Source organism: Pollicipes pollicipes, unplaced genomic scaffold, assembly GCF_011947565.3.
Source record: "Pollicipes pollicipes isolate AB1234 unplaced genomic scaffold, Ppol_2.1 Scaffold_3447;HRSCAF=4054_pilon_pilon_pilon, whole genome shotgun sequence".
NCBI classification, from domain to species: domain Eukaryota; kingdom Metazoa; phylum Arthropoda; class Thecostraca; order Pollicipedomorpha; family Pollicipedidae; genus Pollicipes; species Pollicipes pollicipes.
This window is the reverse complement of record NW_023596297.1, coordinates 37,040,541-37,054,666: the sequence shown is the minus strand read 5'-3', so window position 1 is coordinate 37,054,666 and position 14,126 is coordinate 37,040,541. Positions and strand designations below refer to the sequence as shown.

At 46.7% G+C, this 14,126-nt stretch overlaps 1 protein-coding gene across 2 annotated transcripts in view; it reads right to left on the bottom strand.

Moving 5' to 3' along the window:
* The window catches only part of LOC119091679 (uncharacterized), a 52,492-nt gene that overhangs the window by 1,749 nt on the left and 36,617 nt on the right, over positions 1–14,126 (bottom strand). Inside the window, exons 3-10 of one of the 2 annotated variants that reach the window (XM_037214495.1) lie at positions 13,704–13,827; positions 9,346–9,502; positions 7,546–7,803; positions 6,574–6,772; positions 3,999–4,129; positions 3,531–3,679; positions 2,132–2,245; positions 1,341–1,423 (exon numbers count right to left, since the gene is read on the bottom strand). In XM_037214495.1, coding sequence (XP_037070390.1) covers positions 1,362–1,423; positions 2,132–2,245; positions 3,531–3,679; positions 3,999–4,129; positions 6,574–6,772; positions 7,546–7,803; positions 9,346–9,502; positions 13,704–13,827 — 1,194 coding nt within the window. In that variant the 3' untranslated portion in view covers positions 1,341–1,361. The remainder of the gene's footprint in view (positions 1–1,340; positions 1,424–2,131; positions 2,246–3,530; positions 3,680–3,998; positions 4,130–6,573; positions 6,773–7,545; positions 7,804–9,345; positions 9,503–13,703; positions 13,828–14,126) is intronic. The other variant, XM_037214496.1, reaches the window with a different exon arrangement.

Below are 14,126 nucleotides of genomic sequence, written 5' to 3'. Positions count from 1 at the left end.
GAAATGGTTTGAGTTCAAGGCACACGAGCGCGAGGTTCGGCGCACCGATGTTCCCATGGGGTCCGGCGCGATAGATATAATTTTTGGAGACAGGCCAGGCAGCGGACGTGCGGCTAATCGCAGACCCTCGGCATGACATTTTTCCCGATCCTGCTGCCATCTAGCGGCCTGACGAACCATAGCAACCTTAGCAAAGCCTTAATCGCTCACTGCGCCCATTAGGAGGCGCTAGGGTGAGGAGTCAATTCAACTCCCTCGAGGTTTTTCCGAAATGGTCCCCCGAACGATGCAGGGCAGACTGATAATTTCGAATTTATTGATAACATAAACTACATTTAACGTCTTCCATTGACTTTATTTAAGCCAGAACAGGTTACTGACCTAAAATGATCCAGATCAACATTTTGTTTTTTAAGAACGTACTGCCTCGCGTTATCTTTGTCGCTTATTCATACGCAAAACTCAAAGCAGTATTGTGTTATTTTGGTCTTCATGACCTTCGAAAGGTCAAACAAGGTCACTGACCTTAAATAAGCAGGCGAATTTTGCTTAAAATAGGTGTCTAGGTTCTGGGCTTTTTAAACTTCGGACACCAACCGAGAGTTTGACCTTGTTTGACCTATTTTAATCCTAAATTCTTGACGCAAGAAGCTCAAGATTTGACGCAAGTGAGTTCACGTACAGGCCAACACACCCTGTCAACATTTTGTTTTTTAAGAACGTACTGCCTCGCGTTATCTTTGTCGCTTATTCATACGCAAAACTCAAAGCAGTATTGTGTTATTTTGGTCTTCATGACCTTCGAAAGGTCAAACAAGGTCACTGACCTTAAATAAGCAGGCGAATTTTGCTTAAAATAGGTGTCTAGGTTCTGGGCTTTTTAAACTTCGGACACCAACCGAGAGTTTGACCTTGTTTGACCTATTTTAATCCTAAATTCTTGACTCAAGAAGCTCAAGATTTGACGCAAGTGAGTTCACGTACAGGCCAACACACCCTGTCAATTCGGTGCCTCTAGCTCCCATAGTTTCTGAGATCTCAGGGAGGATCAAATTGACCCTCGCACAAGCGAAGGCATCAACAGACCATCCGGGCTCGTGTTAAAGGGAGGCCACCACCGCTGGAGGCTACCCAAAATAACCAATCTATGAATGCGTGGGCTGGTTATCGCCGTGAAGACTGATAGAAAGCGTAATTACATTTAATCCAAAAAGTTGACCAAAAGCTGTCATGTCTGATCAACGAAACGTACTAGTTCGAAGCACGTGTTACGGAGAGCATTCTAACGGATACAATGGCAGATGCGTTATCATGTCGGTCGTGGTGTGGCGTTACTATACCTGCTACAACGCAACAAGGCATCAGAACTGCGGTGCTTTGGATTTCGACCCTCTTGACGGCCGACTTCTCGCAGTGCTAGTTTCTGCAAGTGAACACACGGGCATGGTCACGGAACAACGCACGGGCATGGTCACGGCACAATGCATGGACGTGGTCACGGGACAGGACACGGACATTGTCAAGGTACCATGCACGGACAACGGCACGGCACAACACACGGACATGGTTAAGGTGCAATGCGGGGACATGGGCACGGTAGAACATACGAACATGATCAAGGTACAATGCGTGGGCATAGTCACAGCACAACACACGGACAATGCCACGGTGCAGCTCACAGATATCACGTCTTATCAGTACAGGTGTCTGTCCCAGCCCGTACGCATAGGCACCAGAAGTGAAAATAATGCTATCCTTAGTTGATTGAAACGGGTGTTCCCTACAGACAAACATAACGAAAGTTCAGGCTGGCCGTAATTTTCAGTTACCACTAGATTCACATAGATAGGACAGTCGTATTAGTATTATTCCTCGGAGAAAACCAGGAGAATGCAAATGTAGTTGGATTGATTTTGCAGCAACATGCCTTTATCAAAAGAATGGTAGAAGTGAATTTTATTAGGAAAAATATTGAAAAAATTGGCTTTTGCTACTGTTGCGATACAAGTATGTTACCGAAACATAAACCCAACTATATCTCCATTCTTCTGGTTTTCTCCGAGGAGTAAGGCTAATACTACTGTCTTATCTGTATGAATAATGTTCCTCGCTAATTCATTGCACAACTTACCACTAGTTTCCTTGTACTCCGGGTAGTCGAAATAATAGTCATAATAATCTGTGTAGTCGTTCAAATTTTCTGTTTTGGATGGATTGAACTTGTATTCGACTTCTTTGGTAGTTTCTGTGAAAAAACAATTCCGGGAAGCATATTAGCTACACCCACAAGTCCTAGAGGTCATCGTCATCGCAGGGAAGATCCTGTTGTCGATGTGAAACTCAAGCATACAACCTAGGACAAACATTACTCTGGTCCTATTTGGTCACCCGATGATAGAATGATTAGAAACTAGAGTTTAAGGACAGCAAATAGGGTCATAAATTGTGTGCAAGTGTTTCCACACTTTGAACTGTAAAGTTTTATGCATAACTTGTGACCTGTCGCTGCATCTTTAAATGTATCTTGTGGCACATGCATCACATTTTGTGTCATTACCGTATGCATCATGTGTCTGACTGACATACATTGCTTTGAAAATGGGAATCGATTCGATTGAAACGTTAGCTAAGAATAAGATGAATGATTATTGGCCACTAACCTATGACTTGCCGAAAATTACAGAGATTTAAGTAAAACAAAAGAGCAAACGTATACGAGCCTAACAAAATGTGCATTTGCCAGTGCACATACTAGGGCTTTCACTTATAAATTACCCAAGTATCTGCAGGTATAAGTACATGCATTGTGAATGCATGGATGATGTATGCATGTCTATATAAGTATACGCATGCATGCATGAATATGTGTACGTTTGTGCGTACGCACGTAGGTTTGTTTGCATACACGTATGAATGTACGTATGTATGAATTTATTTAAGTATGCATGCATGCATTTATGTACTTAGGTATGCACGCGCGTGTGTATACATGTGTTCACCATGCTTCATGCATATATACATATATGTATTATTTGTATGTGCGTATTTTGCCTACATATATATATATATATATATATATATATATAATATATATATATATATGTATATATATATTGTGTGTGTGTGTGTGTGTGTGTGTGTGTGTGTGTGTGTGTGTGTGTGTGTGTGTGTGTGTGTGTGTGTGTGTGTGTGTGTGTGTGTGTGTGTGTGTGTGTGTGTGTGTGTGTGTGTGTGTGTGTGTGTGTGTGTGTGTGTGTGTGTGTGTGTGTGTGTGTGTGTGTGTGTGTGTGTGTGTGTGTGTGTGTGTGTGTGTGTGTGTGTGTGTGTGTGTGTGTGTGTGTGTGTGTGTGTGTGTGTGTGTGTGTGTGTGTGTGTGTGTGCGCGCGCGCGCTTGTATGCATGCATGTGGCTGATGTGTGTACACCCTCACGTATGCATGCATGTACGCGCATAGGATATCCTTAACTTCCGATGTGTGAGGCAACGCACGACACATTCTACATCACCTTTCACATCACATTCAAATTTACCTTTGAACTCACTTGGTACGATCAAATGGTCGTTAACGTGGTAGTTGTCAGCCGAGGACGCACAGTCAACCTTTTCAACTTCTTGACATGTTCTGGACTTCTGTTCAAATGCGGTGTTACTTCCACATAAGAGCTTGTAGTCAGTTATTCTGCGGAGATACAGTCTGCTATTACAAGGCAGACAATGTCATACCATTGGACTGGAACTGGCGTCAGTCACATGAGATTTACCTTAAACGCGCATACGTACGCCTTCCACAGTCAACACGGGAATTTATTATATTTGCATGTCTTATCTCACACCCCCTGCTGACATGTGTATTGTTACGTTTGAAGCATTTGCTACATCGAAAGCAAGCACAAGGTGAGTCGTGCGCACACAGACACATCCATAGTGAACGCTGAAAGAGCGTTTGCGCGTGCCTGCGTATGTGCACGTGAGACTGTATGCGTGCGTGTATCACTCACGTGCCGTCTGGGCCCATGACGCAGATATGGAACATTTTGCAGTTGGTCTCTGGGTCGGCGTAGTGACCTCCGCTGACCTTCGATTCGCAAGTAAAGTTGGTGTCCGGCAGAGTTAGAGACGGGAAACTCTCCTGCACAAATCATCATGTGCAGATCCAACATCAACTGCTGGGTTACCGACACATGAGGTGAGGAACATTGACACCAAGGGTGGGTGACAAATGTAGGTCGACTCGAAAGCGGCATGTGCGCGCACTGCCACTGGGTGCTTGCCATTTATTGGCGGGATACTGAGCTCAGCCGTACCAAGCGTTCGCAACAAGTGTCAAGTTCGAAACTGGGAGAGGGGTACACTGCAATCTGCAAGAGTTATCAGGGCCAGCTGGCGTGGTAGATCGGGAATAGTTGCGGCGCGACGCATCGCGCTATGCGAAAAGGCGGCGGTAAGCACATGCACACATACGCTGCACATTCCTAAGCGGAAGTTGGGACGCTCCCGGGTCACGGCTAAGGCTTGAATCGGCGATTTGGATGAACTGTTCGGTCCCCAGACATAAGATGGTAACCACCGGAAACCCGCTTTAAACCGGCCTTACCGAATGCCGTTGCATTTGCGACATAAATCGTGAGCGCTGACGAGACTGCCGAAGCATCTGATACACCTCACAGCGGGCGTTGAATTAACAACATGTAGTTGGAAACAAATTATGATTAGATTCTGATGCCAATTGAATGGAAAATTGAGAAAGGTTTTTGCGTCGCAACCTTCTACAGGGGTTCAATAAATGTCTCAAGGGCCCACAAAAACAGCTTTTGTCGACCGTATCAAAAGTGGTGAAATAGCATCTGGAATCCTTCATTTGAAATTTCTGTTTTTGACGGCAGTCTTTTTATATACTTTATAATTATAAAAATGGTCAGCCTTAACAGAAGTATCACGACAGACAGGGATGCGGTAGAAACGCTTTCATTATAGTTGTATCCATGACATTACGACCGAAGACACTGACACTGACACTTACACCCGCAATGTTCTGCAGGCTACTCCAAAGTCGCCCAGGCACCCTTTCACCATACAAACGTCAATCAAATACTGCCGCCTCCTTGGCCATGAGACGTTCAAAGCCAAGAGAGGCATACTCATAGAATCATTCGTGCCTGGCGTACGAGAGCCCAAATTCTGGAACCAACACACTTGTTCAAGAACCGACGGACCACCGAATTGGCCGTCAAGCAATGTTTTACATTCAGTGCAAGTTTCAAACAAACGCTTTGGATCACATTTTGTGGCACATAATGCAGGAAGTTGGACGGCGATGCTAGTTATTACGGAAACAAGACATGTAATAGAATTAGTTAAGGATGGGGTCATAACCGAGCATGTGATTGCAGGTAAACAACATGAAATGACGGGTTAATATACAAAAATACCACGAGGGAGGGCTAAACACGTGCACAATACGATACTTGGGTTCTCTGAACGCCGCACCCCATACCACCACACACCCTGAGGAGTTCAAATGCTTAAATGAGTCGGACCGCTCGCTAGTGTGGCATTTCCACGCAGCCAGTTTGACAGCCCTGACTTCATCCAAACGTTCCATGACGCAATAAAAAGATGACGTATTGATGAACATATTTACTACGTAGTAAAATTACGTTGTCTACAGCATTGAGGAGCATATTTACTAAATACCGAAATTATGTTGCATGGAACAGCCTTTTGCTCTTAAAAGTACACCTAGAGCTACAAGTAAGCTTATTCACCACATCAGATGCTTGCCTCAATATCTTCCAATGCGGAGCATTCTCTCTCAAGGCACTTGTCTTAAGGTCAGGGTACGGTGCCTGCGGTTATCATAGACAGTAACTGATCGCTACACTCCTTCATGATGCGTAGTACGTGTGAGCCAATCCGAAAATACTTTTTTAATTCTTTTTTCTTTTCTTTTCTTTCTTTAGAAAATTCTTTCTTTAGCACCAATGTTGTTTTACAAATTATTCTAAATCAGACATTGGCATAGCTGCATCATTAGTAGCACATCTGTCACAGCAATCTGCGACAAACAATTACGAAGCTCATAGCCAATGCCACTTTTACACCGTTTTCTCGAACTAAAACTGATGAATGCATGTTTCAGACCTGGCCCCAAAGACAATGCAAAGTCGACATATTGCTCGACAACGATTTTTCTTTACATATGCGCATAGAAGAAAAAAGGAGCATGCGACTGAGCGGCATGCATACAATGTACAAGGATCACATCACATTCTGGTCATTTTGTTTAAAACACAGAATAGGTGCAAGATACAGCCAATAATTTCCCAACATCACCTCCACTTCCTACTCGCCGTCGCGAAAGGCATTCGCAAGCTGCAGTACACTGTCGTTATCGGGTTGGCTGGGAGCGAATGAACTGCAGAAATTCGTAAGACCCACCCGGGCAAATTGAATGTCATTACTATCGGACAAAATGTGAGAACAAATAGGGACAAGAGGACATAATCGTCATGACCGCTTCATTTGAGACGCGGCCGCCAGATGGCGGTGAGGTGGGCGGAGAGCAGCACTGACCTCCTGGTGGAGCGCCGGCGCGGGGTCGGGCGCGCTTAGCTTGGGCACGAACGGCTTGCCGTTGGTGACGACCAGCCGCGGCCGGTCGAGATCAGCTGAGCTGGGAATCAGCGGGACGGTGGCCGGCGGCCGCGGCCGACGCGTCGATGTCGGCGTCGGCCACGACGGGCCCGTGAACAGCCGCGTTTGCCGGAACCGGCTGTGGACGGTGAGCGACGCTGCTGAGCTGGCTGCGCAGCTCAGCGCCCGTCCCCGGACGAACTGGGGCGCGATTAACGCGGCCCGGCACTGGGCAGCTCAGAGAAGTCTGGTGCGAGGGCGGCGCATGGCTGGGATCAGCAAAGCCACGATTTAGTCGGGGCTCGTCCAACCTAGGTCGGACCTAGCGTCGTTCATCCGTCGCAGAGCAGGACTTGGACTCAATGGCATAAACGTACGTATCAGTTACTTAAATTAGTGTATGCACTACAAATGTTTAGCCCACGGAAGTCCCAAACTGTCAGCCAATATAATCAACTATAGGAACAACCTAAGGGGTTTTTCCAATTCACCTGTTTTTGACTTGTCTGTTTTACTTAAGCGTCATAGGTACGTGTTTTTTCTGCTTCTTATCATGGATTCTCGCTGAGATCTGCCCTGCCCCCCCCCCCCCTCCACCACTTTGAGAAGACCCTAGCAGCTGGAAAAGACAGTAACTAACGGAGCATAGCTCAGTGTTCTGGCCAACAACTGCACACAAATAACGTCGCACGATTACTGCCGAGCAACCCAAACAACGGACCCCGTAAAGACAATGCAGATCCTGCAAACTGCTGCAAAACTGGACCTCACCAGTCGAGCACCGTGACTAACCACTTGCGCTCAGCCGTGTCGGCTAGCATTCGTGAGCTACGGGGCAAGGTCAGACGTCTGCGGTACCATGAGCCAATGCGGGCGCTGTGGACGCAGCCTGAGCCGAGTGAGCGCGCTCACCCGAAGGCCTGCTCGCTGGCGGGCGGCGGCGGCGGCGGCGGCCGGCTCTCACTGCGCCGTGGCCCGAACAGCGGCACGTCGGATCGCGTGCGCGTCGGCCGCCGCGTGCGGCCGCCGTCGGCGAACGCGCCGGTGCCGTTGTCGTCCGTGTAGACGGCCGCCGGGAAGCCGAGCGAGCTGGAGCTCGAGTCGAGCCTGAGCAGTACGCTGGCCACGGACGCCTCGCCCTCCGAGTCAGTCACGTTCTCTGTTGGCTCGCTGTCGGACACACAGGCGTGCGCGTGCAAACGGAGCGTTACATATGACACGCGTGTGACGAAACCAGTGCAAGTCCCATCATTTTGAACATGGGGCGGGGAAGGGCGGGGGGGTTATAACGTGCTTAAGGCCAAAATTCGTATGATTTGATGTCAGGCGTGGGCGATAGCAGCATCCTACTCTGCTTAATTTTGTCAGTCTTAGCATTCACGTGCTTAATACACGCACCTATCACTTTGAGTGAGAACAAGGCACCACCACTAACAACTTGGCACTCAGAGAGCGCCCGAACGAAGATGCAACGAATTCATCCAGGCGTCAAGCTGCGCTCGCAACGTTCACCCATCACGTGACTTGACAAGAAGGCTTCAGCGGAACTACCCACCGACTGGCGGTGTCCACTGACGTGTCTGCGTCACCCACCACGCGACTTGACAAGAAGGCTTCAGCGGAGCTACCTACCGACTGGTGGTGTCCATTGACGTGTCCGCGTCACCCAGACATATACCATAATGGTTGTTTTGTACATGGGGGCAGCGCGACGGACTACACGATGCATCGTACGTTTGAGTTCGGAAGGGGTGAGCTATTTTGTGGCATTTTCCCTCCATACGTTTCGTTATTCGCTGTTTGCTGTTCCTCCAGAGGCTTGCTCTCCTCTCTCTCTCTCTCTCTCTCTCTCTCCTCTTCTCTCTCTCTTCCTCTCCTCCTCTTCTCTCTCTCTCTCTCTCTCTCTCTCTCTCCTCTCTCTCTCTCTCTCTCTCTCTCTCTCTCTCTCTCTTCTCTCTCTCTCTCTCTCTCTCGCTCTCTCTCTCTCTCTCTCTCTCTCTCTCTCTCTTCTCTCTCTCTCCTCTCTCTCTCTCTCTCTCTCTCTCTCTCTTCTCTCTCTCTCTCTCTCTCTCTCTCTCTCTCTCTCTCTCTCTCTCTCTCTCTTCCTCTTCTCTCTCTCTCTTCCTCTCTCTCTCTCTCTCTCCTCTCTTCTCTCTCTCTTCTCTTCTCTCTCTCTCTCCTCTCTCTCTTCTCTCTCTCTCTATCCTCTCTCTCTCTCTCTCTCTCTTCTCTCTCTCTCTTCTTCTCTCTCTCTCTCTCTTCTATCTCTCTTCTCTCTCTTCTCTCTCTCTTCTCTCTCTCTACTCTCTCTCTCTCTCTCTCTCTCTCTCTATCTCTCTCTCTCTCTCTCTTATGATATAATTATGCAGAACATGCAGGTGTGTCCTACCGGAAGTGAGCGCGCGGGAGTTTTTTTGAGCCTTTAAAAGCGCCAACATTTCTTCATCATGACGCTGCGGTGAAAGGAAAAGCGTGGAAGTAGAAGCATTCCAGCTTTCTAAGAAATAACTTTTTAAAACAAATTTTTCTGTTCGTTCAAGTCAAAATAATAACACGAATACTTTTCAGCAAACCCAATCCGCTTGATGTATAGCCTACTGTGCTACCATAAATTGACCGGACCAAGTTTGATCTGACAAAGTGGTCAAACCACCAAACCATGCTTTGCCACACATATCTTTTCAGGTAGCAACACGATTCGGGTGCACTCACCGGTGGGCTTTGTTGTTGGTCTGATATAGCTCCTTGTTGAGGTCGTAATACTCCTCTGCGTCCTTGCAGGTCACCTCCTCAGACCGCTCACACACTCGGGTCTCCTGATCGAACACGGTACCTTGCAGGCACAGGAACTTGATGTCCTGGGTCTCACCTGCAAGGCCAACAAAGCTATAATTGTTCACTATGTGCCTTTATCTACACCGCAACGAGTTTCAAGAGGTGAGAAACAAGTGCTCACGAGCTGAACAGCGAAGCTGCCGTCTTGAAAAGGCAAAACGGGACATGTTGCGTTACGTAAAATATTTGTCTTTGATTTTTTGTTTTGGATGTATCCAACATTATTCGTAAGATTGCCTAGCCAAGGTGAATAATGGCGTCTACGTCTTAAAATATTACCAAGTTGATGCCAGGTTGGGTTCAAATATGGTCGTTTTTTGCTGGTGGCAAAATATCCTAGATTTTGGTACAAGTTCTTGATTTCCCACAATATTTTGGTGATTTGTTTCAACTACAGAATGGAATGTAAGCCAGTCTGACGGAAATGATTCTTTTTAAACATTTATTTCGCGCATTTGGTGATTTAGGTAGGCTCTACGGTTAAAACTTCGGTAAACCGGTGGTGGCAAACATTTCTATTCGTGGCAATAATCTTATCGTTGCGAAGTGTTCAGTTCGGTTGTGATTCACCCAATCTAGTGAAAGTGTCCATTTTGGTTATTTTTATTTATTTTTGGTGACCGGTTAATAGGGAACTGTATTAAAGCGTTGGGCCATTTGAGACAGATGCTTGATCGCCCTCCACGCGGTAATGGATTGGGTTCCGTGCGAGGCTGTGGGCTGCAGTCGCTGTGGTCACGCCGCGGGAAGGTGACTGGCTTGAAAAAACGTGGCCATCGTCAGTTGTTAAACTAATGCAGCTGTGATTTGGGTTCAGTGCAAGGCTGTAGGCTGCCGCTGTTGTGTCTATATAATGAGGAGCTCACCGGCTTGAAGGACGTAGCTAATCGTCAGCTTCTTTAAACGAAATGTTCTGCATTTGAAGCTATCAAAGCAAGCACCAGATACGATGAAATAAGCTCACCAGCGGCGTAGTTTTGCAAGGTTAGTTGGGAGGGGAGGGGCTGAAGCGCAATTTTTTTAAAATCTTTCCCGAAAATTCGCCAACAAAGCGGGTTTTCCCAAAATTTTGGCCAACTCTTCTCTCAAAGTTGGAGATAGGAATAAAGTCAACTTGGGGGAGGGCTGAAGCCCCTCCCAAATACACCCCTGAAGTTCCCTCATAATTATTGGTATATATTTAAGTGAAAAGCCTGTTCTAGACAACGCATTTCCTTTATTTAGTGCAAATGCCTCTCATTACGTCATCGCTCCATTGCGTCAAGAGACGTTCGTATAGCAGCACTCATTTGTAGTCCTTCAATCTACCGAGAGGTGGCCGCGACGGTGCTGGATGTGAACTGAACCAAATATCGTTAGGCGCTTGTGTTTTGGCTCTTCCTCGTGGTGCTCTTGAGTATCTACCCGTCATGTAAGGTGCTTACTTGTATTCACATACTCGGTTATAGCTCTCATTCTTAACCTATTCGATTACAAATCTTTCCGTAACAGCTAGGAAGAATAGGTAGCTTTTTTGTATATGTAACATAAAACGTAATTCGTGTTAGAATCTCGATAGCTTGCAAAACATTGATAGATTGTCCACTGACGGCCGTTCTATCCGGAGGTCGTCCTCATGCACGCCAGACATGAACGACTCGACAAATATATTTTCTTAACCTTGAACGCCGCATGACCGGGCGCCTAGGTGGCCTTAAAGTAGTCTGCACAAAAAAGTCGACACACCCTCGCAGGTGTGCACCTCAGAAACTAGAACGTGTTGAGTCTTAAAAAGAGGAGGACTGTAAACTGCACAGAATGACCTTCAAGATGGCTGTTTCAGTTCAAAATCCCATTCAAATGTGGAAAACTCCCTTAAAGACGCTGTATGGCCCCTCCAAGATTTATCATGGAGGGCGTCCTTGATAGTAACGTTAAAAAGGCCTGACGATTTAGCAGGCTCGTTGTTTGTTGATACCCGAACTGTACCTTGAGAGGTCAACGGACAACCTTTAATCGACACGGGTCAAGGATTCATGTGGGCTGCCTGCTGCTGAGAGGAACAGCTGCTTTGGGGTAAGAGGTCGAGTGAACTGGTTTATGATAGTTCGGCGCCAGGTAATAGTTAAGGCTGTTCCAGATTTCATATGTGACAAAACAAACCCTTTTCACCGCCGTGAAAAGCCATCATCCAAAGTCAGGACGGAAAAGCTGCAAATTTACTCCACATCCATAAATAAGATAACCGTCATAATCGCGACATAACCTACGCCCGGGTGGCCGGCTGAATGCCTTTCGCTCCAGTGGGGGTCAATTTTACTCCCTAAGCTCTCAACAACTAAGATGGCTGGAGACACCAAATTCACAGGGCAAATTAATCTGAAGATGAATTCACTGGCGTCAAAATTTGGAGCTCCTTTGTCGTGACGTTGGGGTCAAATAAGGTCAAACTAAGCCAAACTCCAGATTGGTGTTTCAAGTGCCCCCAGAACTCTTCATGCAATCGCCGTGACGCTAGATACCTGTTCTAAGGAAAATCTTAATGAGGTCAGTGACCTTTTTGACCTCTTTAAAGTCAAGGCGACCAAATACCCAACAAACTGCCCCTATTTCCCCATTCGAATAAGTGTCAAGGATTACGCCAAGCCATATGTTCCTAAAATCAATATGTTGACCTGGGTTATTATAGATCAGTGACCTACTCTAGCCCTTAGGAAGTCAATGCAACACGTCTGTTGCGGTCCCTCTTATCAATAAATTCGGAATGAGCACCAGAAACTACTCTGCAAAACCAAGCTTTCGAGTAAACAAGCGCGTTTGTTTTGACCTTCTGACCTTCACACTTGACACTAGGTCAATGGGACTGATTGCTATTCAAAATTCAATTGGTTTAGTGCCCTAGAAACAACCTCAGATATGTGTGACTTTGTCTAACACTCCGTTGTTGCATCGCATTCAAAGATCCCCTAAACATATTTTTCGCTGACAACCATGGTTTGACTTTGACCCGCCATAGGTCAGCGATCTTACGAGGTATATCTAATATTCTGCTTCACAAGACTCGCCACTCCATTTCTACAGCTATGCAAAGTTTGGCGCGCATTCGCCACACCGTTCAGAAATCATTCAGCAAAAAAAAGCTCTCGGAGGAAGGTCAATTTGATCCCCACTTGAGCGCGTGTCAGATATTGTACTTAAAATACGTGCAAGAACAACTAACATTTCCCCTCGATTATGTTAGCATATCTCTATGTACCAAGTCCTACAGTCTTCACATCGCAATGGTTTTCATTTATGTCATTTTCAACATGGAGGACTGCAAAGACTGGGACAAGACGTTTGCTGAACATAAGAGCGGACTCTCCTGGTTCGGGTCCTTTTTATAACATGGGTGTAGGATATATATATATATATATATATATATATATATATATATATGCATTGTTTTTTCCGAGAAATAAGACTTTAACTACCGTCTTATCTGTGTGCAGAATATTCTTCGCAGATGCTCTTAACAGCTTACTTACAGGATGTGGAGCAATCTTGCAGCTTTTCCGTGCTGACTTTGGACGGTGGCCTCCCACTTTGACTTAATGATCCCAAACCGGAACCAAACTGGAAAACTCGAGAGCACGCTACAGCTATCATCAATTTGCCGTCATATTATTTTGCCAGACCATGTAAAGACTCGGCATATTACGATACACTTATCCGAAAACTCCAGCAAGGGAACAACCAAGAAGTTAAGCTGTAGTTGGATGCTCGAAGATTTAGGGTCGGCACAGAAAAGATTTAGAGAAGCCGTTTTAACTTGAGACTCTATTTGCTACCCCGGGGGTCCATTTAGACTCTTTTAGAACCATTTCGAGTACTTTAACCGACCAAAAGAGGACTGGGCCGTCGTGCCCAGGCCCCCCACCAGCTCCAGAGCTAGTCATGGCCCTCGAAGACTACGCTTCCGGTCACGCACATATTCACACTAGCCATATACTTGTATATAGGCATCCTAGTATATAAAAAATTACATTCCCCTAAAAGAAATCGCGCGCCGCATAAACAATCCACTGGGAATTACATAAGTTAAATTCAGTCTATCTCCGAGGTTGCACCAGCGGCACGTCTCACATGGCGATGCCAGGCTGGCAGCATATCCGGCCGGCCACTCACGATATGAGACGCGTTCCCACGCTGGCCGTGGCACCTATAAAGCCGGCTGGGGCGTCGCACCGGGCTGCGGCGGCTGCCCGACCACTCACCTTTCTGTCCCAGCGTGCAAACGTGGAACATTTGGCACTTGGTTTCGATGTCGGCGTAGTAGCCTCCCACCACTTTACCCTCGCAGGAGAAAGACGTGTCTGGCAGGTTCTCGAGGTTGAGCTCCTGGAATACGACAGGCGAAAAAAAACTGTCATCGAAAGAAGGAACGGTCCGACGATCGGGTTTAGGAAATCGCCTGCGGCTGTCCATTCAACAGGAGCTTTTGTGCTCCTGGTTCCACGTTTCACCCGGTAAGCGCGACGATGCCCGGTCTCCCAGCACATATGACTAATGCAATGCAGCATTCAACAACACGTGCGATCTTCGATATCTTGGTGGTGCATTTAGAAAAAGTCAACACCCAAGGTCAAGGTCACTCAGTAGCTGATGAATAAAGTGACAGGTATGTAGGTCAAAGGAGA